This window comes from Punica granatum, chromosome 5, assembly GCF_007655135.1.
Source record: "Punica granatum isolate Tunisia-2019 chromosome 5, ASM765513v2, whole genome shotgun sequence".
Lineage (NCBI taxonomy): Eukaryota > Viridiplantae > Streptophyta > Magnoliopsida > Myrtales > Lythraceae > Punica > Punica granatum.
Genome location: NC_045131.1, coordinates 13279418 through 13307193, shown reverse-complemented (window position 1 = coordinate 13307193; position 27776 = coordinate 13279418). Strand labels below are relative to the sequence as shown.

Sequence of the window (27776 nt, the reverse complement as noted above, 5' to 3'; positions counted from 1 at the left end):
CTCGATGTAGTTAAGGACCGAGTTCGAAAGAGAGAAGAGTCCGGAACCAGCTCGAGCTTTTGGGTTGGATTAGAAATGAACCCAATTGTTTATAGGTCCAGTAGAATTTTATAATATTCGATTATCATCTTAGGATTAACCGTACTCATTAAATTATTAGAATTTATATTTCATACAAACAGGGATTGGTTTAAGTAGTTCAACTCCTATTTAAAGTCTTAAACTCTTAGGTTCGAGAATTGTGAATGGAGAAAATTCATATTGAAAAATATTTACTCCATTAGTAGATTGACCCAGTTCAAACTGAATTAGTCGGGACAATGAATTTTCGGATATTATGATACACTCCAAATTTATACTTAATCGTATTATACATATCAGCCTCCATCCATATAATAAAAAAAAAAGAAGAAGCACACACATATCGAAAGATTTGGCAAACATTAATCCCCCAAGTACGAGAGCAAACAGACCAAATCATTAGCCCTTTTCGACTTCCCATGCCCACCTCGGCACCTCCTCTTCTTATATTGTCCCCTCCACCATTAACATTTCCATTCCTCACCATCACTTGCCAAAGAATCTCTCTTCTACCCTCTCTTTCTCCAAGTGCCTGTGAGTGAGACACAGTAGCTCCAAAAAATGGGTGACATCTTTGTCTCCAATGGCAATGAAGTGAACGGAAAGATCCACTCACCCCCCAATGGATACAGGAAGAGCTGCTGGTATGAAGAAGAGATTGAAGAGAACTTACGGTGGTGCTTTGCCCTCAATAGGTACATCCATCTCATCTCATCATCCCTTCTCTAATAAGACCAACCTCGGGGCCACGGCAAGCCGACAGCCAAATGGGATTAGTCTCAGCTAAGAGTTTTCACCGTTTTCCAGCAAACCCATGTTCAGCTCTTCTTAACCCATTTTCTACCTTGTTTCTTCAAGTATATTGCATACCGGAGCTACCCCATACCAGGACATTGCACTCTTGGACACAAAGCCTTTCGGAAAGGTTCGTAGAACTTAACGAAACTATTTGTCAATCCCGCTCTCATTCACCGAGTCCTTGCTCTTATACATCCATCCATATTTGTCGATAGGCTTTGGTGATTGATGGGAAGCTGCAGAGTGCAGAGATCGATGAGTTCATCTACCACGAGTGCCTCGTCCACCCGTCACTCCTTTATCACCCAAAGTACCTAATGATCTCTTCTCTTGTGTTTCTCCATGTCTGCTCTGACATTGTTAATATCGAGGCTCTATTTAGGATATTGTCTGAGCTGAGGTTTATGTATATGTCTCCGAGCAGCCCGAAGAGGGTATTCATCATGGGAGGAGGTGAAGGTTCCACTGCCAGAGAGATTCTCAGGCACAATACAGTAGAAAAGGTGTTCATGTGTGACATTGACGAGGTACGTGTAAGACCTACCGTAACATACATGTGCTACAAAAAGATCGAAAATACACTATCACTAGTCCATCATCTGCTTTAAGTGCTTAATCTAATTCTCCCCGAAATTAAGAATGTCATTGCAATAAACCTTCGCTTCATGTGGCATTACCCTTGAGAAGTTCTCCCTATAAAAGAATTTCGTCACCATTTTGGTTTAACCGTTTCACTTGACAAGTGGGGCCAATGCTTGGAGATGTAATATAGCCAAAAGACAACAAATCCTAAGAAAGTGAATCTTTGTCAGGAAAGTGACTTACATCATTATGATATACTTATCTACTGTCTTATTGTCAACATCTCGTGTGTCCTATTAGGTTAAAATAAAGGCATAACATCATTGCGGTTAATTCGTACATGATCTATTTTATGTTCTGCAATAAGCACTCAAACCATATGGATAATGACTGGCTATGATTATGCTTGGAGCATGCAGGAGGTGGTGGAGTTCTGCAGGTCATATCTAGTGGTGAACAAGGAGGCGTTCTGTGACCCAAGACTCGATCTCATCATCAATGATGCGAGGTATGATCTGATGAAGTATTCCTAGTAGTAAGGACAACAGACTTGTGAGATTAATGTTTCTGGTAATAGATTCGATACGATTGGTGAAAAGCATGACAAGGTGAATTCTGGGACCGACCTTTTCTTTGCAGGGCTGAGCTAGAAAGCCGGGACGAACACTTCGATGTGATCATTGGTGACCTTGCAGACCCCATAGAAGGAGGCCCCTGCTACAAACTCTACACCAAGTCCTTCTACGAGTGCATAGTGAAACCTAGGCTCGCTCAAGGTGGCATATTCGTCACGCAGGTTTGTGTTCTTATGTTCGATTTCAGAAGAAAAGATGACGGGATTCTGCAACTTTGAGAACTGATCAAATAAGTTGCACCCTACACCTCTTGCAGGCCGGACCAGCTGGAATTTTCAGCCACACTGAAGTGTTCTCTTGCATATACAACACCTTAAAACAAGTTTTCAAGTGTAAGAAAAATGAGTTACATGACTTAAGTCCTTTTCTTGATCTGATTTGTTGAGACTATAACAAAACGAAAAACGGTTTTCGGTCTACCTAAATGCAGATGTCGTTCCCTATTCAGCTCATATTCCGTCGTATGCTGACACTTGGGGATGGGTCATGGTATGCTTATATCTCCCATCAGCAAAGTTGATCAAAGCGCTTATTTTCTTATCTAATAATACAAATCGAAACGGCAGGCGTCGGACTCACCCTTTTCCCTGACCGCCGAAGAGCTAGACCTCAGAACAAAACAGAGGATCCAAGGAGAAAACAGATATCTCGATGGCAAAACATTCACCTCGGTCTCTACCCTAAGCAAAGCAGTCAGGCACTCGTAAGTTCTATGTTCCTGTTAACTGCCATCCTCGTTTCGGAATCTGTTTCTAGTGAACTCTGACTCAAAGAGCTTGGCTCATGAATTACAACAGACTGGACAACGAGACTCATGTCTACACGGAGGGAACAGCAAGGTTCATATACGGCTATGGAAGTGCAAACAAACACGATCAAGACTGAGAAAACGGGAGAAACAGACGAAGGGAGCCCCCCATAGGAAGAACAAAGACAAAAAGAGATTGCAAGTGAAACACAACCATCTTCTTCTTTGCCTTTCTTTTTATTTTCCCTTTTTCTTTTTCGAGTTGAACTGAATTTATCCTTTTCTACATCTTTCTATCCTTATCATTATGTACCTAAACTAAACTTGGAGGTTCGTATAACCTATTCCGTCGGGCTATCATACTTTGTCTATCTTATAGATGTTATGTAAAATAGCCTTAATACATCCCGTTTGGAGAGCGTATAAGTCTAAACCCTGTCCAATAATCTCCCTCAGCCGGAAACATATGTTCCTTCTACCCATACACGTACCGGATACTCCTAACATAAACGTTCCTAGATTGCAAAATATTTCATCTTATATTGCACCACTGATTATCATTACGTATTTCAAGTCCTGGACAATTAATATTCAAATCTAATATGCAAAAGTTGAAATAAAAGTATAAAGCCAACCCCGGGCTCAATACATCACGAACTTATTACCTCTACTACACCTCACACGTCCGCGTAGTAATCGAACCTTTCAATGCATATAATGATAGCCTAAACCGTATTCCCCAACATTTAATTAATTATCATATGGCAGATTCTGCTGAAAATTTATTCGACTTGAAAGTCGGTGACGGCATACCTATATAAGTTTTTTTTTTTTTTTGTGAATAAGATAAGATTAATTTTCAGAAGAGCATAAGTTTCACGTGGGAAATAATTTATTAATAGGATTATAGCTGCATGTTTCGCATGTGGTAGAGGGGAAGGATATTTCATAGAACTGGGGTTTATTCTTCCGGCCCACTCGGTGACTCTGATCTGTTGATTGATTAGACACATAAAAAAATCAGAGGGACTTATCTGCTCTGTTGCTAAACAACAATTTAATCGACCTGCATAGCAATTATTGAAGATGTGGTTAGTGGTAGCTTTCTTAAGGTGGGTCAGCTGCACATCATCTATTACATGTTTGGGCCCAATGTGTATTAATAAATTCCGGTTTTGAGAGAGAGATGCATAACATTGGTCTTAGTAGGAGATGAGACTGGAAAATAAAGGAACGGGCGAAAGAATTTCACTTATGACAATGAACTGTAATATTTCTTGATTTTCTCCACCAACAACAACGTTTAGTGAGTTAGTGGATTAAATATCATTATAATTTTTACCATGAGATTGAGAACACTTGAAAGATATTCGATATTATCTGATAAAGGAGGCGTAACAATGGCATTTGCTCTTAATTTAGAACTAAGAATATTCGCTTAATATTTCGCTTACGTTTAATATATTTTTGAAAAATAAAAAAAATAAAAAATGGCCACTCTTACGTTCAATATTCATCAGTATAGATTCCATTATAATTGAGAATTCGTTTGCCCGATGCAAAGAGGATGCTTCTTATCTTACCTTATGTAAGCAACCCCAGATTCTTCTATTAGATTATTATAAGGAAAGTCCATAATATATATATATATATATATACACAATTATATAGAGTAGCAGCTTAAGAAATTTGAGCCAAAGAAGTCCATGACTCAAAATTGTATTTTTATACCGTAACCAATTACCTAACAATACATAAGAAGAGAAATCCTCTTAATTTGATGTGCAAAATTTATAATCTTTGTGTGCGCCTCTATTACATCTATTTTCTTCCCTATAAATAAAATTAGAAATATAAGCGCCGATTCCAAACTTATGATCAACACTTGGAAAATAAAGTTCTGACTTTTTCTTGATAAAGAATTTCAGATTACATAGGAATACAGTTGCTCCAATTTTTTAACGTGAAGTTCAAAATTCTCGAACTACTCACGGATATGAAATTAACTATGCAATTATTATTGAACTTTTGGATAGATATCATTCTAAGTACTCAAGTCCCATAGATTTTTATAAAGATCGGGTTACAAGGAAAACCCGTTGGCCTAGTATAATGATATAAAAATTATAATAACTAATAAATGAGTACGGATAGTCCCATTGAGTATTGAATATGAAACTTCCTGATAATCATACGATGGCGTATTGCGCTACACACTCTTTTGATATTCTTTTTTATAAAGATTTAGCTTTGCTATATTGCACACACAAATATTGTATACACAAACTATGAAAATCTCTCATATTTAAAAAAAAAGAAGAAAATCAATACTTTATATACTCCAGAATCTCCTTGATTATTTCCTCTACTTACATTTGTGTAAGCAAATTCCTAAGAGGATTCAAAATAAAAATTAAGGAGAAAGACGTAAGAGTAATCTCACCCTAGTAATTTAAAAAAAGGCCATTTTCGAGGGAATTTTTTCAAGGGAACGATCCCTCAAAAAAAAAAATCACTCCGTAAAAGGTTTGTAGGTCGCCGGAAGAATTTTTCAGCGACTTACCAACAGAATTTCAAAGGAAAACTCTGTCGGAATGTTACCAAGGGAGCCATCCGCCGTTAATCCCTCGGTAACTACGAACGAGAATATACTTATTAACATTTGAATGAACTGTGTTAACACTATTTATTACCTTTTACCATTTACATAACGAGACATAATATATATACATAGAGAGAGAGAGAGAGAGAGAAATAAATCAATGTTGGACATATTCATAATCTGAGAGGATATTACAAATTCATCCATAAAAACATAAATTTCATCCCATTCTGATCAATAATTCTATCATATTTTGAAAAATCGAATGTAATACGAAGAGATAAGAATAATTACTACATAGGAATTTTTCGGTAAACATAGTACATAGTGATTTATTTGCATGACATAGGCACGAGTTTTCGTTGATTTTTCATTTACTAAAATCAATTTAAGACCGGGGGGGGGGGCCTTTTCGTCTTTACACGCCTTGAAGTCCACGCGGCAAACGCGTGGGCCCCACGTCGACTCGGCTGGAAACGATACCGAAATCTGACTCAGACTCCCCCAGCTCTATGTCTATCCTCCCCCCGGTCTTCCCCTTTCCCACTCTATATAAGAATCCTCCACTCCCCATTGCAGAGGCCCTCCCGTCCGCACTCTTTTTCCGACCACCGATCAAAGAACCCCAAATCCCTCTTCCCTCCGCTCTCCATTGCCCTCCTTGTCTTCCGCAGTAGCCATGGATTCCTTCTGCAAGTCAGCCCGCGACTCGGCTTCCCCCTTCAACTGCCTCGTCTTCGGTAATTCGCATTCCCCGCGTCGTCATCTTATTTCCTCCGCTGTCTCTTCAACCGGTACTAATGTCGATCGTTTTGTTTCTTTTCCATGGCGAAGACTTGGACGATACTCTCTACTCCTCGAGGACCGGAATCGCCGAAGCTCTGAGGAAGAACATCGACGGTAAGCCAACCGACCAACCAAGAACAGAGGAAGTGAGGAACCCACCCTCAGCTCTTCCAACTGATGGGAATTCTCCGCTAATCATGTCGTCTCTTGTGATGCAGACTATCTCGTCGAGAAATGCGGGTTCGCGGAGAGCAAAGCCTCGAGCCTCCGCTCCGAGCTCTTCAGGACCTACGGCAGCTCTCTCGCCGGTCTGCGAGTAATTACTCTCTGTCCCTCTCTCTCTCTGTTGATTAAATTTCTCGATGATCGATCGACTGATCTCGCTGGGTTTCATCCATCTATTGCAGGCATTAGGCTACGACATCGACGCCGATGATTACCACAGGTACATATACATACCCACGTCACACGCCACTCTGTGATGTTCCGTATGGAGCTTTCTTGATCATCCATTGACGTCTTATTCTTCTTTGAACTAGCAGTTACGTGCACGGAAGGTTGCCGTACCACTTGATCAAGCCCGATCCTCAGCTCCGAAATGTCGTGCTGTCCATTCCGCAGAGAAAGATCGTATGTCCTCAACAGCTGAAGCAAATTTTCTTGATATAGCCTTAGTCATATATAATTCTGATGATCGCAATTCTTGCGTTTGCAGATTTTCACGAACTCTGACGGAGCCCACGCGATCAGAGTCCTGAAGCGTCTGGGACTCGAGGATTGCTTCGATCAGATCATCTGCTTCGAGACGATGAACCCGAACCTCTCCAAGTCAACGCATCCCAACGAGTTCCCCGTCCTCCTGAAGCCTTCCTTAGACGCAATGCAGATAGCAATCCAGGCTGCGGATGTCGATCCTCGTCACACGGTATGCCTAATGATCTGGTCGATTCAATTATTTACGATTACTTTATTGTTTACTAATAATTACTGATGGATATAGTGATAGCGACATAAACTGATTAAATTAACAAAAACGGTGTCTTGGTTTGCTTGATATTTTGCAGCTGTTTCTGGACGACAACCACCGGAATGTGGCCGCCGGTAAAACCGTCGGTCTTAGAACGGTTTTGGTAATTTACTTTCCCTTCTTCACCTTTCGTATCGATATCAATTCACGATGATCCAATGAAGGCGTAGATCGGAGAACTTACGAACTTTGCTTTCGTATTGGTTGTGTAGGTTGGAAAATCAGTGAGGACCATGGAAGCGGATTACGCAGTAGAAGCCGTTAAAGATCTGCCCAAAGTGATCCCAGAAATCTGGGCAGTTCCAGTGGAAGGCCGAGATCAAGCTCTCGTCCGGACCAGAAGTGAAATCGATTCCATCCCGACACCTACCCCAGTGGGCGCCTGACCAACTGCAGTCAGTGCAGTTTGTGAGTTTGTTGTGTACAACAGCTCTGTAAAGTTAGAGCAACCTCCTATCGGCACAAATGACATAACATTTATAGTTGAATGTGAATAATGTTCCAACCAAAGATGTTCATATCATCTGTTAATAATAATAAAATATAATGAAGCGTGTTGTCCATGTTAATATTACAACATGAAATTTGGTGCTGTCTTTGTCTGCCTAAGATGTGGTTTGATTGCTTCATGGCTTTGATTAAAATAAGACTGACTTTGCTTTAACTAAACAATATGATTTTTGGTTGTTCGAGAACTTTCGGATAGACTTGCTGCGTCATAACAAGATGAGAACATCACTCCCCAATTTGCATATTATTGTAACAATGACTATGAGAAATGTCAGGGACATGATATGTGTATTCTTTTCGGTTATAAAGGATACACATACTGCATATTAAATTCTTCTCAAATATATTACGTTCTAAGGGTTCATTTGAATGGGCTGCATATTAAGTTCTTCTCAAATATCTTACGTTGTAAGGTTTTATTTGAATCATGTATGATAAGGGGAACGAATCTGAAAGAAACATTCAATTGTAATTGTTTGATTGAAAAGATCGGTCTCTAATTTGCTCATATGGGGAGTTGATTCCCCCACCGTAGGAAATCATTCCATCCCAAGAAATGAAAAAGGGAAACCAAAATTAATTTTTTTATATTATTTATATATAATTTTGAACTGGAAATTCAAATATTAAAAATCGATACGACTATGTAGAAAATGAATAAATAGAAGTAAATGGATGACATTGAATTTTGATTCTTTATTAGACCAAGTAAAAAGAAATTTTGTTAGCGTTTGGTTTTGGAGTTACAATTCTACTCCATTCTAATTCACTATTTTCTTCTCTCAATTCAATAATATAATTAATTATATTAACTTCCCTATATACTTTTACACCTACACATATATATATATATATACTTTTTATATTTTTCTCTCAATTAATAATAAATTTCTACACATATTTTTTCATAACTATTATTACAATTAATTTTTTAATAGTAAATTCATTATCTACTATTACCTATTTTATCTAGACACGGGTGAATCAGAGTAGAATTGAAATCCTACTCCGGAACCAAACGGAATAACTGATTCCTTTCAATTTGACCTCATTTTGATTCTATTTCCATATCCGTTTCAGTAACTCGAACACAACCGGCCGTAACTACCTCCTCATTTCTTAGAAAATATTAAAAAGTCGGTGAGGCCACGTGGAAGTCTATCTGGTCAGTGCGGACTTGCCCAATGAGATATCCTAGTAAAATAAAACCACAGACGTTATAGTCGTGATTCTAATATTAGCTTTGGGACGTAACGCACTGGGGGACATGGAAACTGTGAACACGTAATATCTATCATGGGGGCAACCAGGCTGAAAGGCTCAGTATCGGTGGTGGTTGTCGCTGGGACATTGACATCAACGCCTATCAATTTCGTCCCATTATTGAACAGAGAATCAAGTTCCTTCCAATTAATTAATCGATTGTATTAATAACTAATAAGGTCATAATTCACGAACTTGATTTGCTCCGTTAGCATTCCACCATTAAAAAAATCCACCGATCACATCTGCAAGAATAATTGGGGGTCTTTATCAATTGCGTAATGTGTCAGCATTCATATCAATGTGTCATCACTTGATTTTTATTGTAATAAGTTTATTAAAAAAATAAGATTTTGATGTATATAGTTTCTCTTTTTTTTTTCTTCCTACTTACTTTAATATACGAAATTTCTCCTCTTCTTTTTTTTTTTTTTTCCCGTTCTTCCTACTTACTCTGCTTATAATAGGCGACTCCAAGGATGCTGCGGAAGCCCTGCAGAGCTCAGAAACCGACAGCTTCTAAGGTTTTATTGTTTTTTTGACTCGTGGGAAGCTTTGTATATTTCTTGTACCGATAACTTTCTTGCTCATAATCTCGTTCGTTGGGCATCACGATGTAATTTTGTTGGGTCAATTAATGTCTTATCTTTGCCCGTAGAAGTTCTTTCCAGGGCTTTTGAGATATAACTGACCCAATTAACTTCATAGTCTGTTTGTTTTAATGAATTTACCTTTCATTAAAAAAAAAATTATGACGCATTTGGTAAATATGATTTGGAAGATAAGATATGAAAAATTCTTGTTCGGCTTTTGGGGTAATTGGGGTAGGATGAGGGGTGTAATGAAGTGAGCAAGTCCGAATATGGTGGGCTCGATCTTATTTCGGTCAGCTCGAGTTTGGTTGAGCCCCAACGTCCGAGCTCGAGCTGGGTAGGTTCAGCTGCAACATTACATAGCCTCATCTGAGCTGTAATAGGCTCGAGGAGAGCAGCAAGGGGTCGGGGTGTCACTGCCTTTTCTGCTGGATATCGGGTGTTACTGCCTGGCATGAGGAAGAGGGGTCCGAGGAAATATAGGACCTAGTATTCTATTAGGCCATAATGACAGGCCCTTAGGCTTGTTAGGCCCATGGGCAGTCTTTACAATGAAAGTTCTTATGTAATTGTATAATTAAACCCTTATATAGGATATTCAATATAAGTATCACCTTAAGGAAATTCTATCTTCTAATCATACGAACAGTTTTCTAGAGTCGATGGGCATTGGATCAATATGACCGACCATCAAGTATTGAATCAACATATCAACAGCCATCACAGCTGACTACTAAAATGTTTCGCTATTACTGAGGGACAAGATCCCTAAAATTTTCTCGGATTCATACGGTTACCGATGGATCAGGTCCCCTCGGAATTCTAGGCCTCAAAATGTTTTTTTTTTTGTTCGAGGGATCACTGGTAACTAAGGTGACCTTGATTGGTGCCCCGCGTCGGTCCACACTGCCCCCTTCTCCCTCCTCCCTCTAGGGGGAACCATTTCAAGAAGATGGCGGCTTGACGCCGGTGACTATCGTCCAGTCTGAGTTCACCAGTGAACCTAGAGATCTCTAGCGACCTTCTGGAACGGTGGATGTCGAGCAACCACCGGCTCACTATCTTCATCGAATGTTTTGCTTTCTTTTTTTTCAATTTCTGATCAATTTTAATCTTTGAGAAATTTAAAAAACTATTTAAGTTATTCTTAAATAATTAATATAAGGACAATTTGATCATTTGATTTAATATCCCAATCACAAATCTTGACATACTATAAACACAAGATTGGGATATTGAATGTCTACTGGATTTAAAATCCCAAACTATCCCACCCATAGTCCTATCCCTACTCTGACTTCTTTTTGGATTAAGGGAGGGGAAATTTGTAGCGAACACAAATTCTTCATCGTTCAGCCACTGAATTGGGTGATTGATTTCAAAATGCAATTTAGCAATCTAGCATAGAAAGCTGAGATTGCAGGTCTTTTATTTTAGAGAATTAATAAAAATATAATAAGAGAGAAAGCTTTCGGAAAAAAATAAATCGAAAAGAGATTAAGGTTTTAGGCACATGCATCCCAAAAATGATGTAGGAATAGTGAGATGACAAGAACGATCGAACTGAGGGGGCAATTACCCCCAAAATTTTGAATTTCACTGGAAATTTAAATATTGTTTTTCGATTTTTGATGAAATTATATCTATTCGTTCTTCTTAATTCAAAAACTTTATACTCTTATTTGTCCCTCCACTGATCCAAATCCTCTGCGTCCGTCCCTAGGAAGAACCTCTTAAGTAGTAAATATTGAAGACGCCAATTATCCCGTAAATTGGTATTGAGAGGACAGCTAATTCGAGAGGTTGTTTCTGATCAAACAGCTCCTAACACAAACTAATTATTTCTTTACTAAATATAATTTGTGTTGATAATCCTTTCATATTTAAGTTCTTCTAGAACTATTAGGTCATTAGACCTTTTTTTTTTCCGCTGGATAGGTTTTTTTTTCCTGAGTAAACATCGAATTATATTATTATTGGGCATGGTTACAAGGGTAACCCTCAATCATAGAAAAGTAAACAAAATTTGATCTAACACCAAACTAGCATACGTCATGAGCATGAGGGTTGGAGAAGTATGGAACCCAGGTACAACGCCAATCCGAAAAAGAGGAAAGTAGTAGTCTAATGTCTAAGACCATATTCTTAATATCCCATGGATCATTCTGGGGATTGAGCAAAGCATTAGCTAGACTACAGCATCAGTATGGAGCCAAATCTTCGCCCAATTGTGATTGAGGTTTAACGAGATAGCAATGAAGATGGCTTGTGCTTCTGCGTGGATTGGAGAAGCTGCTGTGACAGTAGCGAACCGGGAGCAATATATATCTCCATTAGGGGACTTTGCTATACCAGCGATAGCAAGCAGCATCCGTGTGATTTTTCCACCAGTTGAGTCGCAAAAACTAGAAAGGGGAGTAGTGGAGTTGTAGCAGCAATAAGCAGTAGTGGCTGGGCTGAAATGTGGCTCATATGCTGGGGCATCAAGGCTGTCATCGATGGGAAGGATTTGAGGATGTGCATTTGCAGTGTGCTTGTATCGGGTCTAGTCTTCGAAGTGCTTCACGAAAGATCAATGAATCTGCTAAAATGTGCGAGGCCAATGTCAGCCTTACCCCCTTGCATATAAACATTTGCTCCTTAGATTCCATAAATGTAAAGTATAATAGCTACATATAGTGTAAAAGACGAAGGTTCAATGCAATCATTCAAAAGCAGCACAGGAGGTTGAGTAATAAAACTGACAATCTCAGACGAAGTATTAAGAGGAAAGTTATCAACTATAAAATTCAATGGCGATTCCCTCCACGCAACGCGATAATAGATGCATTCACCATAGAGATGTGCATAATTATTGGAACCGATTCTACAAAGCGGACACGGCATTTCACTTTATGAGAATCGGGAGAGGTATTCAGAAGCAAGTCTCCAAAATGGATTTTTAGTCTCTCGTGCATTTTCAACGTCCAAAAGCGTCTTAAGTTGACTGACAAATGAGAGCTGAACCTATCTTTTTGATCTAATGCCTAAAAAGATTTCACCGTGTGTTCACCATGGGCATTAGGAATCCAAATAATAGAATCAACAATTTCAGTGGTAGCTAATATTAAGAATGCTACTCATAGTTTCCTCATCAAACAAGTTAATGATTGAGGGTACATCCCATCGGGAAAAGAGTATGAGATCACGTACCTTGATATCTTGGTCTATATGAATGTCAAAAGCAGGGATTAGTTTGAAGTTTGGCATACCTGGGACGGGTCTTTCCAAACGGAGACGGAGGCACCATTACCAATTAAATAGCATGCACCTGCTTCAAAAGTTTTTCGGCACCACTGTATTCCCTTCCAGACATATGAAGGGTCGCAAAAGATCTGTTAGAGGGGGTAAGGGAGTTGCCATATTTCGCAGCCATAGCTCTCATGACAAGACCGTCATTTTTAGAAATAAGAGCCCATGCAGTTTACGAAAGCATAGCCTTATTCATGTCAGCCGCACCCCTAAAGCCAACTCCTCCTACTGGTTTGGGTTGGCAGAGCTTATCTCAACTCAAAGGAGCAAAATACTTGGACTTGTCCAAGGAATTACCCCACCAAAAACGTTTTGAAGGCTGATTAATCTTGTTGCGAAATCGATTCCATCCTGACACCTACCCCAATGGGCGCCTGATCAGCTGCAGTTAGTGCAGTTCGTGAGTTTTTTGTGTACAATAGCTCTATAAAGTTATAGCAGCCTCTTATCGGGTGACATGGATCTCAATCGTGTTTGGACAAATGACATACCATGTGTAGTTGAATGTGAATAACATTTTAACCAAAGATGTTCATAACTTCTGCTAATAATAATAAAATATAATGAAGTGTGTTGTCCATGCTGATATTATAACTAGAAATTTGTGCTGTCTTTGGTTGCCTAAGATGTGGTTTGATCGCGTCATGGCTTTGATTAAAATAAGACTGACTTTGCTTTAACTAAATAATTTTTTTTATGCTGAATAAAAAGATTATGTCGGATTATTAGCCCGCTATGGCTGCTCCAACTAAAAGAACCTAACCGCCATGAAATGTTTTTTTCGCCATATCTTGCTGAAACCTTAGCCCAACTTGGTCACCGCAACCCCACCAACACACTAGTAAATTAAGTCCAAGGTCCACTGAATCAAGCATTATGGGCCGACTACCACCATCCCATAATACACCCACAGAGTGGTGAGCTCTACGTCCTCAATGAGGTTCGAACTCGTGATGTTCAAGTGGAGCGCTCGATGCTTAACCACTAGACCACCGTGCTTGTGGTACTTTAACTAAACAATTTGGTTTTTGGTTGTTCGAGAACTTTCGGATGGGCTTGCTGCGTCATAACAAGATGAGAACATCACTCCCCAATTTGCATATTATTATAACAATGACTATGAGAAATGTCAGGGGCATGATACGTGACTTCTTTTTGGTTATAAAGGATACACACTGCATATTAAATTCTTCTCAAATATCTTATGTTCTAAGGTTTTATTTGAGTCATGTATAATAAGGGGAACGAATCAGAAAGAAACATTTCAATTGTAATTGTTTGATTAAAAGGATCGGTCTCTAATTCGCTCATATGGGGAATTGATTTCCCACCGTAGGAAATCATTCCATCCCAAGGAATGAAAAGGGGGAATCAAAATTAATTTTGTTATATTATTCATATATAATTTTGAACTGGAAATTCAAATATTAAAAATTGATATGACTATTTAGAAAATGAATTAACAGAAGTAAATGGATGGCATTGAATTTCAATTCTTTATTAAACCAAATAAAAAGAAAATTTGATGGCATTTGGTTTTGGAGTTAAAATTCTAGTCCACTATACTTTATTCTATTCTTCCCTCGATTCAATAATATAATCATTACCTTTTTTATCTTTTTTTTACTTATTTAATAATAAATTTCCACGTTTCTTTTCATAATTATTACTACAACTAATTTTAATAATAACTTCACTATATACTTTTACACCTACATATATATGTATAATTTTTATATTTTTCTCTCATATAATACTAAATTCCCATACATATTTTTTCATAACTATTATTACATATGGTGAGGTATCAAGGTTATCATGGATGGGAAGGATATGAGAATATGCATTTGCAGTGTGCTCGTATCGGGTCTGGTCTCCCAAGTGCTTCTCGAAATATCATCGAAACTGCTAAAGAGGGAGCCCGATGTCAGCGTTACCCCCTTGCATATAAACATTTGTTCCTTGGATTCCATAAATGTAAAGTACAATAGCTACATATGGCGTAAAAGATGAAGGTTCAATGCAGTCATTCAAAAGCAACACAGGAGGTTGAGTAATAAAACTAACAATCTCAGACGAAGTATTAAGAGGAAAGTTATTAACTAAAAAATTCCAAGGCAATTCCCTCCACTCAACGCGATAATAGATGCATTCACCATAGAGATGTGCATAATTATCTGAACCGATTCTACAAAGCGGACACGGCATTTCACTTTACGAGAACCAGGAGAGGCATTCGCAAGCAAGTCTCAAAAAAAAAGATTTTTAGTCTCTCGTGCATTTTCAACGCCTAAATGCGTCTCCATTTGAATGACAAATGAGAGCTAAAGGTGTCGTTTTGATCTATTGCCTAAAAAGATTTCACCGCGTGTTCACCATGGGCATTACGAATCCAGATAATAGAATCAACAATTTCAGAGGTAGCTAGATGAATATTAAGAATGTTACTCACATTTTCCTTGTCAAACAAGTTAATGATCAAGGTTCCATTTAATCGGGGAAAAGAGCATGAGATCATATATCTTGGTCTATATGAATGTCAAAAGCAGGGATTGGTTTGAACCTTGGCATACTTGGGATCCAGGTCTTTCCAAACGGAGACGGAGTCACTATTACCAATTAAATAGCACGCACCTGCTTCAAAGGTTTCTCGGCACGACTGCATTCCTTTCCAGACATATGAAGGGTCGCAGAAGATCTGTTTGAAGGCGTAGGAAGTTGCCATATTTCGCAGCCATAGCTCTCATGGCAAGACTGCCATTTTTATAAATAAGAGCCCATGCGGTTTTCGAAAGCATAGTCTTATTCATGTCAGCTGAACGCCTAAAGCCAAGTCCTCCCACTGGTTTGGGCTGGCAGAGCTTATCTCAACTCAAAGGGGAAAAATACTTGGACTTGTCATCGGAATTACCCCACCAAAAACGTTTTTGAAGCCTGATCAATCATATTGAGAATGGACTTGGGCAACCGAAAGAGAGACATAGTGTAATTGGGCGTGCTAGTATAACATATCGGATTAAAGTGGCCCGACTCGCCTAAGAGAGATTTTTTGGCTTTCCATAAAGCTAATTTATTCTTGATTTTTTCCAAAAGAAATTAAAAATAATCTCTCTTTTTCTTATCATTGACAAAGAGAGGATTACCTAAATAGTGGGAGTCCATCTTGAGCTTTTTCAGTTAGATCTTTGTTGGTTCGAGACTTTAAAGTTACTACTACTACAATAAGTGATATTGATAATTCTAAGCCAGGTGCTTCTTTAGTGTGGAATTTAGATTTTCCATACCGTACAAAATTAATATGAGCCCTTAGATCTCTCTTCATTTAATATGGATCGTCAATTGTACATAATTTTTTAGAACTATTTTCATTATTTACCTTCCTATTTTCCTCTCACAAACCTTCACCAGTATTACAAATTAGCCTTTATGCGTAGACCAATAAGGGAGTGCAGTCCCGGATTTAGCCACAGACTGCAGAGCCACTTCTCCCGAGTCTCGATTGTTCTCTGCTCGTCCGTACTGCTCCTCCCGGCTAATTATCAAGAAGAAATTAAAGTGCTTTTTTACACAAATGTTACTGAGTTTTCACTAGAAGTAGAAGGTGGCCATAGAATCTGCTCAGTGATGTTAATTTGCTTGATTTTTTTGATTGGTACACTAAAGCCTCGTGAAAGGGAGGTGTATGTGACGTTACTGATGTATTTGCAATTCATCATGAAAGGAAGACTACTTCCCCCCAACATGTAATCAGCCATTCGGGACGAGTGCCATGTCATTGATCATAAACCACCTGTCAAACCTGTTTTATTTTCTAAGTTGATTCGATGGTTCAATTGAAACCATTTTATTAAACCGTATGGTTTAGATTCTCGTAAACCGATTTGGTTCAATATTACACGTGTCGCAATAACATGAATCCACGTCATCAGTCTGGATTTGTGATAGTATCAAATGACGACGAAAAGAATTGTGAGCGAAAATTACATTCTATATAATAAAGGGACCAGATTGTGTTTTTTTAGGGAAGTTTTTGCAATTTTAAACCTTATAATAATAAACTATTTAGATTAGATTGAGGATGATCTAAGGTCTAAATTAATTATGAATGATGTGAAAAAATTCAAAATTCTTTTAAACCGTAAAAATTTGGTTTCTAGGCAGATATCTTTTGGTGAATGGCAACCATTTATTATTTATATATGGAGTGAAGCTTTTTTGATAAATAAAATGAAATTAAGTGTACGGTGAATTAAATAATATTTTAACTATCGACCTGCATACATAAGTAAAATCAGCAGTTGCACTATTTTCCCATCTCTATGTAAAAGGTCATGACGTAGCTCCAAATCAATACTAAGAAGAGCCAGCTGAAAAGCTACATCTTGCGATCGACAGTAATTGTTCATCTTAAAAGATCGAGATGCATGAGTTCTTGGAAATATGCCCACGAATCAGATCATGAACATCCTCATCAGTAGGGCGACTCTTCTGATTTAGAACCATCACGAGTTCTAGCTAAATTTATGAACGGATTCTCTTCCAAAATATTGTTGAAGAAGTCATTTAATTTAAGTACATGGAGTTCACAATATAATCACAAAAGGTACACAAATCCTCGGACCACAGGTTTGCCCTTCCCCTTCACACCTCATAAGTCATAGACTTGCTTGCCGGTGAACTTGACCTCGATAGGGTTGACGTTCTTCCCGATGGACCTCATGTTCAGGCCGACTCCTTGGCGTCCTGGGTTCACCTTCTCGGGGTAGATACCGTCCTTAGGGTGGAGATACTGTACCTCGCCGTTTGGGAACACCCGGTAGAACTGGTACTTGATCTTGTACTTGGAGCGGAGCCGGGTTCCAAGGGCCAGGCACTGCTCCTTCCTTGCGAGCTTAAGCAAGTTAGGGCCCTGCCTCATGATGGCTGCCCCACCCGTGGGCATCTCGAAGATCTGCTCCTTGGGCGAGTCCCATGTGATCACGTAGAACTCCTCCACCTACAGAAATGGAAACCAATTCAGAAACCGCAGCTTTCATGCGAGGATACTGTCGGATAATTGGAGTGAATGTGTCGTTGACACCTTGTGTACCAAATGCTTGGCTGGTCGTAACTCGTAAGATCATAATTTTTGCGCTCAGGTGTATCAATCATATGGTCTAGCATGACCCAATAACGCAATTCCAACAAGTTCGATCCATGATCATTCTAATCTTATATGCACCTTTCTAATCTTATCCAACATTCATAGAAAGGTCAATTAATCAGCGGAAATTCTTGCACTCGCGATAAGCACAAATATATGTAAAGGCGTACAATCGCGAACACGAATTATCGACCATACCCTTCCTATAATAGGTTATTATAAGCTTAGCTCATTCAGCTAGGACTTTTTCGAACGTCACTAACCTGAGCCTTACGGAGAAGGCCTCCGGTGCTGCCCCCGAAGATCGGGGACGGCGTGCTGGGGTCCAACTCTGGTGGAGTGAACCCAACCGGTGCCTCCTTGGTTGGTGCCTCGGCCCCCTCGGCAGCAGCTGCCCTTATGGACGTTCTAGAGAACTTGAGGGTCTTCGAGCCGCTGAGGGCCATAGACGAAGACTGCTTCCACGGGACGGAGACGCGGTCGCCCGACTTGAGGGCGGGGGTAAAGAGGGAGGCTTGGGTTGCCATGGCCATGGTGGAGAGATGGTCTTTGGTGGTCTGAGGATTGTCTGTGATGTGTTAAGAGTAATAGAAGGAAAAGGATTCGTATTTTTTGGGTTTGATGATAAAGGGAGAAGGGGACATTAGTGTGGTAGGGAGAGGAGGATGGATTTTTGAGGATATGGGAGTGGATAAGGTGATACGGGTTGGGCCAATTAGAAATTGAGATTTTGATACGTTGTCTTACCCACTCCTCACACCTCATCACTCCTTCCCTTCCAACTGTGCATGTAAGCCTTTACATATACACGCATATACGCATGTTAATGTTATACATGTGAATTAAGTTGAAAGATATTAGGTTGTTTCCCCTGGCTTAGTTATATCAAGTTAACAAATTTTACTTGGACCGTGACACAAGATATACGCGTTGCTCCTGTCATGATTTTGGAAGATTGGACTTACCGATGCATAATGTACGAGAGTGTGATCGATCCTGATGCTATATAACATTGTGCGGTATTATACATCCCAATATTTGTTGTGAGGACTTATGCATTGTTGATGATGTTTTGCATCTGCGAAGTTTATCTGATGCATTGACAGAGACCTCGTATCCTGTAGTGGTTATGTAATTTACTGTTATACGTTTTAGAATTTGATCTTAATTGCATAAGGGTAATGTTTGGAATTGCTCTAGTACAATACATACATATCCATGACATAGTTTTTACTGATATACCAAAGAAATCTTTTTAGAGATAATAGTAGGCATCAGCAAGCACAATCTGTGAATTTTATCAACGCTAATTAGATTTGCTTACAAAATCTACTTATCAAAGGTGGAAATTCTACTATTCATAAACTAAATCGTTTGGGAACCCCTCAATGCTCATTGGATCAATGTGAGACCCATCATCCAACGGTCCTAAGAGTTCATTGACGGTTCAAACTGGACCAAAGAACTTCCCAGAGGAGGCGTGTCCATAAAGATGGCTGCCTTGTCAAATGGTTTGTGCCTCCTATACTTCATGTTGTTGGATTGTGGATTGAACCTATCTGCTAATTCTGGCCCCAAAGAATTGATAATCAAAAAGCTTAACTGTTAGTTCCAACCCAGCAACGGAGCGATGGCATTATTATGGCACGGGCCACTCCTCCGCCAGGCTCAATTAAGAATTTGGGTAAAACTTGGCCAGATATGGGGTTGAGCAGAGGCAAAGCCGAGCGCTCCACTTGACCAATTGATATGCGGCTGATACCGAAAGTTATCATGCTTAACGAAAACCGCGATTGCAATCATGAATTATGTGGTATTGCGCCCAGAAAATAAGCATTGAACAAGGAAAGTCGCGATAAATAGCGGACGATAATCAAAGAACGGGTCAGGAGGTCCGGATTGATCTGGAAAGCCTAGCCCATCATACGGGAGGGCCCAGCCCAAGACAAATATAGGTCCAACCGGGAAGTTGTTCATATAAAGCTATTGAATTGAACTTCCCCATCTACTGGGGTCAACATGGCACCAATCTCAGTAATAAGTCAAATCACGTCAATGTTTTATTATAATTTTAATTTTAGAATTGTTCTTGCTACTTTCTATAACGTTCATGTTTGCCATCTCGAAATCCGAGGCTCGATTTGATCATTTGACACTTTCTTAATATATATACTGTTGCATCTTATGAACAAAATGACAGACGATCTCAATATTCTTTCGCGTTCCATATGATGTATCCGACTTAATATGAGCATCTAAGCTATGACTGATGAACAGAATCAGATTTCTATGGATGGAAGTTTGTAATTTTGGTTCGGTAAGTTATGGAAGTGGTAATTTACACATCAAAGGTGAGAAAATTGGACACCTAAATGCTAGGCAATCATGAACCTAACTCGTTGATTTGCACTGAAAGTTACCCGTTATGAAAGCAAGGACAGACCGACATCCGAAACTCGAATTACTCAGATCGATACACTATTTGGAATTCCCTTGCCAGTGAGTCCTCCGACCCTGGAGTTGTCTGATGTATTCGGGTAGAGTAAGGTGTAAGGTATTTTAACAGGTCCGACCCTGTTCTTCCATTTACCGTCAAGGTTCATTTCCATGATCCGGTTCTCGATCTCCATGAGCCTCTCCCCAAACCTGCGGAACGCCTCTTTTGGTTCATGGTCTGAAGTCCAATCGTGGTTGTCGTCGTCCCTCTGCCCAAGATAAAACTCGTCCGTGGAATGCCTGGATAGTATCTCAATCAGGGACACTCCAAGGAGCGTTTGGAACTGCGCTGTGATCGATTTTAGGAACACCTTGTCCGGGTTCAATTCGAGCTCGGCATACTCAGGTGTTCCTGGTTCAGGCATAAACCGGCGGCTTATTGTCGGGCGGTTCGGGAGGTACCCGGCATAAGGGTACTGACCAAAGTTGACTGCAGCGTGGAGGGCAGAGGCGACCCATATAATGGTTGTACATGTTTGGAAGAGCTCGGCCCGTGTCCGCATCTCAGGCCACCACCGCTCGTCTTTCTTGTCTCCGTGGCCTACATTCCGAACCTCATCCCACCATGACTGGAGCTCCAAGTCACCCTGAACCAATCCATCAGAACTGTAATAGAAGGAGCAGTAGTCAGTGACCCAAGTCTCAATGGCCGACCATATCTCAAGCCCATCGACTGCGAAAGGATAGTCCTCAATCAGAAGCCTGAGCCCGTGGGGTGAGCTCGGGTCAGGAACTGCCACTCCCCTGGAAAATGAGCAAAAGGACAGAAGATATTCCGGTTATGCTTAGTGTCCAGGAAACAAACGAAGAACCAACCGAAAATGGAGTTCAGAAGTCACCTTTTGAGAAGATCAGCAGGCAGAGCGTGCTCTGGAAAGACCCAGCTTTTATAGATAACAGATGACATTTCCATGGAGTATTTCGCCGGGAAGACCGTGTTTTCAAGCACTCCACCAGCATTGATCAGGATCTGACGGGCCAAAGCATTGATGTTCATAGTGTCACGGAAGTGAGGATGAAGGAGCTTGTATATGGGATGGAGCACGCTTAACTGCCGGTTCGTTGCGATTACAAATGGCTCTATTGCAGCATGAGTGTTCAACCTGATAACAAATCAAATCACCATGCAAAAAGCTTCTAGTAAGCTTATAACCTTCCATAGCACATTTTATATGTATGAAATTCTGAAGGCGTGATTACGTAGTTACTACTTAAGACCGAATGTTTCGGTGAAACTTTTACCAGTGGCTGACAAGCTGGTGGTAGCCAGAATCGTTCACGCTGACATAAGCCTTTGCGAGGTGCCACACCGAGCCCTCGACTCCTTGTTCTGCAGGAGTGAAGACCTTGCTGACAGCGCCATGGTACTCTCCCTGAGGGTGCAGCAAGCTCAGCTCAATCACCAATGGCTTCAGTGTCCCGTCGTCCTGCAGAAGCAGGATTGTTCGGGTTGCATACATTTTTGTGTTTGTCGAGTTGATTCGCCTCAAGTATGGCATTATCGCGTCGTGGTGGTCAAGTATGAACAATTTATTGCTTCGAATTGCCTGCAATCGGAAATTATGGCAAGCCGATGAGAAGACCTTGCTTGGTAAGTTGTAACATTCTTCTATATTCTGGGCAAGGAAAACAGAAACTAACTTCATCTGCACTGAGCCCGTTCATGTTCATTTCGATGTGTTCGGCCCTTATTGAACTGTTCTGGTTCCCATACTCCGTAGGATCTAGCTTGCTTTTCGGTGGAAACTCCTGCATAGTTGTTGTTGGTATGTAACTAAAAACTCAATTGCCGGAAAACATTCTGTGCATCACTTTTTATCAAGTCGAGATGTTTGCTTACTTGGAGACGACTGATGACGACGGGGTTCACTCCAGCAAGCATTTCCCGGCCAAACTCTTCATCCGTTCTCCATGCAGATTTATCCTCTGCACTCATTTTTACAGAGTAATGTTCAGAACAAGTTACCCAGAATGACGTTTAAAACCATTATAAGGAAAATCTGGAAAGTCGTTTTGCCGGATATTCGTTGCTTTTACAGGAATCAAAATAGAAAAACTGAAAATGACTTTCCTGAATCTCCATATCCAAAAGGAGCGAAGTATAATGTGTACCTTTGATCACATCGGGCATCGGAAACTTGAGGAACCGTTCACCGTCATCACGAGCGAGTTCCTTGAGCATCTCCCATGGGATGCTCGCCTTGAGCTTCCTAACTTTTGCTCCGTTGGGAAGCTTGATACCTCCTTCATAAAGGCTAAGCACGTCATCGAAAGTATCAAACTCATTGAACGTCTTGTCGAATAGAGATGAGATCTCCGGGACCAGGACCTGTCCTAGTGATTTCAGAGCGTATGCAAGAAAGTCCGAGAACTTTATGTGGCTGAACCGCTCGTCTCTTGGAACGTAAATGTTAAGATTCAGCAAGGGCAATCTGCTCTCCGAGTATGGATCTGCAATGAAAATATAGTAAGAAAAGAAAGTTCCTCATAATATCAACAGAACATGACCTACACTATAATGGAAGCTCAAGTTTTAGATGCAACTATACCAGCTTGTGTCGGTTTTCGCCCAGTTCTCCCTCTCCGAGGATACGGATACTTCTCAGATCCACCCAGGACAGGTCTTGCATAATCGGGGCCTTTGTCTGGGCTCCCGAGATCGTTGTAATAATCATAGTCATAAACCCGGTCCCACTCTTTGAGCTCCCCAGATCCATTGCCCCGTAGATTGATGAGTTCCTCCTCCCGGTACGGGCGTAGCGGCTCTGGCGTTTGGTGTGGTAGATAGGACTGACAAAGAGATCAACTTCAAAGTTAGAGCCCTAGGTGGTTTTTTTTTTTTTTTCGTGAACCAGATATTCGGAAGTCCAATTTAATCCCGACTATTCCAGTCGAGCCGGATCGGCCTACTAAAAGGTAAGGGTAAAGCTCTCCCAGTGAATTCACAAGAACTCTAACCCGATATCTTACTTAAGCGGAACAAACGTTGAACCGCTTGAATCAATCCATATTGGTTAGAGCCCTAGATGTTTTTCGGTAATTAGAACCCTAGGTTATAACTAATTATAGTTAACCATATACACACATGTTCATAATGCAAATCCTAAAATAACAGTTATACGTATATATACTTATTTCCGTCCCAAAGAGACAAAGATGACGCTGGACTGCACACGGGGGAGGTCTACGGGGTATAACGTATGTTTTACCTTTTCACTAAGAATACAAAGTGCGTCTTATACATGTAGGACGTCCTATACCTGCATGTATCATAGAATTTTCTGCGTGCATTTACGGTATAATGTTAGCTTTTGGAAGTCACTGACTTACATGTTAATAATACGGTAGAATTTTTTGAAAGTTATTGACATGGAACAGTGGAAATTTCACAATACACTACTGCAAAAGAACAGTGATATTAAGGACCAATGATTTTTTTTTTTTTTGGTGAATAAGGACGCAATGACTGAAGCGGAAAAGAAGAGACATACATGATAGAATCATAGAAAATCACTTCTCCAGGCAGGGCACATATGGAGAACTAGTAGCAACCATGGCAATCAATCAGGACTATATCGGGGAATTCAACCGGGCAAATGTATGGACGGTTCATGAAAGTCTCGAGACCGTTGGATCAATATGGGACCCATTACAAGATATCAATAATCCAACGTCGACTGATATCCTTCATAACCATTCATTGCAGGGATGGTGACATTTCCCAACTTGATAGATTAAACAGAGTGAAGATGAACCGTCCATTCCAGTTAATAATAGCCAAGAAAAGAGAGAGAGGACATGGATAGTGACCCTTCAAGTCGGATACATCTAATTCGTACGTTCAACAGATCTGATTGGATTGAGATTAGTAAAGGAATTATCAGGTTTCTTAGGCGGACCATCCCTTAGTCCCATTCGACCGTTAGATCGATACTTGGCGATGGATCTCGTGTTGATCAACGTATGTGAGGAAAGATAAGGGATGGCCTGACTAAGGAACCGAGGAATTTTCCCGGTTAGTAATGAGCTTGAATTTCAAATGTTACCTTGTTTGAGAAGAATACTCGGTCATACTTGTAGCGGTGCGTCGGGTAGACCCAGGAATTGCATACGAACTTGATAGGACCGTCATGGCCCGGGACGTCCTCTAAGGTGACTATCTTGAGGAAGAGCTGACTATGATGATGGTTTCTGATTATGAAAGCTCCTGGCACTCCCATCGTCTCATCCCAGTCGAACGTAATGCCGAACTCGGACTCACCGGCCGTTAACGAAGTGATCTTCGTGACCCATTTCTCTAGGGGAGCTGCTTTGCCTAACTTCCCTCGCCCATTCGCTGTACCATAAGACATCGATGTTATGTCAAATCAAATTTACTTGGTGGTTCGTAGTTTCCGTGTAACCGTTCTCTTAATTAAAAGTGATACCTATTGTCACGTCGAAATTTGACGCCATCTTAATAATTTTTATATATGCATTTAGAGTAATTATATATTATATATTATATATTCTCATGTGATAATAAAGTGAATGTGCGCAAGTCAAGGTCTCCTTCCATAGAGTCTCATGAGCTGGAGATTCGAGAAAGTATAGCTATCAATGCATTAATGGAGCAGTGACAAAAGTAGCTGTTCAGCTAATGAACAGTTTGCTTCATGAGGAAGGAACGGATACTGATTCTTTGCTTTACGGGTAACGGCGAAGCTGAGATTCTGTTCAAACCAAATTCATCTATCTCGTGGTTTGATCGCAAAAGAATAAAATAAAATAAAAAAGAAGGTCAATTTTGAAGGAAGGGATCGAACTTAGGTCCTTGTGTTTCGAGACAAGATAGAGCATTACTTCAATGAATTCCATTTTCTATTATAACAAAATTTTGAGATTGTCTTTTCCACCAAAAAAAAGGGTCAAAATTCATATATTTTTAGGGTGAAATCAGAAAGCACAGATGAAATTGAGATTACTAGAAAAAATAAATATAGTACAGTGACTAATATTTTTATCAAATAACTTAAAGGTCTCACGTTCAATTCTCATAAATAGACTCATTATTTACATTTCATTTGTATTTCTTTTGTACGAAGCCATGATGTAACCGAAAAAACTGAGATTATCAAATTCTTGAAGGTATGTTTTTCTTCAATAGGACGTTATGCCATATCGTTTTTCCGTCAAGTGTGATGTCAATTTACATCAAGCAATTGTTTTCAATTCGACAGTGATAGATACATATGAATGTATACGTATGTACATGGAGGGACATATTTATCATTTTGCTATTGAGAAAGAAGCATTTGTCGTTATTATGGTATTGCAGTCACATTCCATCCGGGAAATTTCGACCCTGAAGCCGGAGGGAAGAAAAGTCTGATTCTAAAATACATCAAACCGATCATTTTAATCGCGGTGGAGAAACGCTTTGAAAAATAGGGTAGACGTCATTGGGAACTTAACGATATAGAGCTGGAAAATTATAAGGTCCTACAATACGAATAGAATACTCATTGGCATATAAGAAAGACTAACCTGGGTCAATATGATCAGCACTGATAAGCTGTAACGTCACCCCTTTGCCCAGCAACTCATGTACCCGGTCGAAGATCGAGGCTTTGACATCGCTCAAGTCTAAGATATTCTTCTTCATCAGCTTCACCGTCCCCTTGATCTTCTTCTTCTTCTTCATGCTGTTATTGCTGTACGCGCTAGGTTCAATGCCCTTCTTCTTGCTCTTGGTGCTCACACAGCACATACCAGCCATGCCGTGAACGATCTCCGAACCCGAACGAAACCCCATGCGTCGAATCACCAATTACAAAAACCGAAAAATAAAACCTATTTCGGGTTTGAGGGACGCTTGAGAGAGTGAATACAGAAAGAAGGATGCTTGTGCTTTCTCGGGACGTTTCCCGGTTTCCTTGACTGAGAAAAGGAAGACCTATGTTCTTTGAGGTCTATGTTCTTTGAGGAACATGAAGGGCGTCTCAATTATATAGTACCAAGTCGTCCATGACAACTAAGATGGACCGTAGGGCCCTTTATCATGCCAAAAGTGGGTTCTTTATATTAAAGAATTTCATTCTTCACCCACACTTTATTATCGGAATAATAATCATAAATTAAAGCACCATATTCTTCATGGATTAACCTAAAATTGTAGGGCTATCCTGATCATCTGTGGTTAATTAATCTAGGCAGTGGTGTCCATGTTGGTGCTTCAATTAATATGAGTTGATTCAAATGGTTTTGGCGCTTGTTTCTTTCTAAAGAAGATCTCTCGGATTCAAGTATTGTGAATGAAGAAAATTCACAATTGAGAAAGTTTTACTCTTTAATGAACTATCTTGCTTGAATTTGATTATTCAAGACCTATTGGAATTTTGGATATACTATAGGGCGTTAAAAAAAACTATATAGTTGTCATGTGAATGAAGCGGATTATCTTGTTCATTTCTTCACTTACATATTATTAGTAAGTAATGTAGTAGAAATTTATCAAAAAAAAAAAAGGTAATGTAGTAGAAACAGCTTGCAACACTTTGCGTAGGAAAGGTGTCATAGAAGAACTTCGATACAACGCGGTATTCGTTAGACCACGATTGATAAGTGTATCATCATACAAAAACAAGAATTGGCAAGAACGGTAAACTTTCTAAATATATTACAAGGTAGGTCGTCTATGAATTCAATAGAAAATAAATGAGTGGAAAACGAGTAAGATATGAAAAAATTTCACCGATTAAAATCGAATGCGTGGAATCCCTTAGTTCCAAGACGAGCACGAGCTCCACTATTACTGGACATCCCTTATAAACCTGTAATTGTCAAACTTTGATTATGACTTAAGGCGTGTACGCTTTTAGAAAGAAAAGGAGATAATAGAAGGAATGAGACTAGCTAGTCTTCCAAACAATCCAGGCTTGCCATAAGAGAAGGTAATGTGAATATGGAATTTCTTAACATATTCTATCATCAAATTCTAATGTGAAATTATTTATAACGTATATCTACTCTCTGTTTTTTTTATGAAGAATGTATATCTACTTTAGAGCGTGATAATAATATATAATATCTTAATGTTTATATATCATATATATGTCTGTCTATATTCCTTTCACTTTCCTTCCCACGTGTTCTCCTCGATCTGGTTGAAGTCGGCTTTGGTCCTTTTTTAGATTCTCCCCATGCAAATCGTCCTACGCTTTGTTGACAACTACCAGATGA

General features: G+C 39.7%; 4 protein-coding genes across 4 annotated transcripts; 2 read left to right on the top strand and 2 right to left on the bottom strand.

Moving 5' to 3' along the window:
* Positions 1-543: 543 nt before the first annotated feature.
* Positions 544-3277, top strand: LOC116206920 (thermospermine synthase ACAULIS5-like). The gene is made up of 10 exons (XM_031539756.1): positions 544-776; positions 940-1006; positions 1095-1189; positions 1304-1406; positions 1881-1969; positions 2101-2257; positions 2353-2428; positions 2527-2585; positions 2663-2799; positions 2894-3277. The coding sequence occupies exons 1-10, from the start codon at positions 643-645 to the stop codon at positions 2979-2981; spliced, it is 1005 nt and encodes a 334-aa protein (XP_031395616.1). The 5' UTR covers positions 544-642; the 3' UTR covers positions 2982-3277.
* Positions 3278-6006: 2729 nt separating this feature from the next.
* LOC116206609 (uncharacterized protein C24B11.05) lies at positions 6007-7843 on the top strand. The gene is made up of 8 exons (XM_031539385.1): positions 6007-6186; positions 6281-6346; positions 6451-6548; positions 6640-6677; positions 6775-6862; positions 6948-7157; positions 7297-7362; positions 7472-7843. Exons 1-8 carry the CDS (start codon positions 6126-6128, stop codon positions 7643-7645), a joined length of 801 nt encoding a protein of 266 aa, XP_031395245.1. The 5' UTR covers positions 6007-6125; the 3' UTR covers positions 7646-7843.
* A 9410-nt stretch (positions 7844-17253) lies between these two features.
* On the bottom strand, positions 17254-18708 carry LOC116209474 (photosystem I reaction center subunit II, chloroplastic-like). The gene is made up of 2 exons (XM_031543118.1): positions 18323-18708; positions 17254-17912 (listed from the first exon to the last, which is right to left on the bottom strand). Exons 1-2 carry the CDS (start codon positions 18590-18592, stop codon positions 17565-17567), a joined length of 618 nt encoding a protein of 205 aa, XP_031398978.1. The 5' UTR covers positions 18593-18708; the 3' UTR covers positions 17254-17564.
* A 1614-nt stretch (positions 18709-20322) lies between these two features.
* On the bottom strand, positions 20323-26521 carry LOC116208316 (probable linoleate 9S-lipoxygenase 5). Its single transcript, XM_031541691.1, has 9 exons — positions 26082-26521; positions 24602-24891; positions 23105-23345; positions 22668-23006; positions 22396-22481; positions 22197-22304; positions 21798-22102; positions 21395-21658; positions 20323-21299 (listed from the first exon to the last, which is right to left on the bottom strand). Exons 1-9 carry the CDS (start codon positions 26347-26349, stop codon positions 20525-20527), a joined length of 2676 nt encoding a protein of 891 aa, XP_031397551.1. The 5' UTR covers positions 26350-26521; the 3' UTR covers positions 20323-20524.
* Between the last annotated feature and the right edge of the window lie 1255 nt (positions 26522-27776).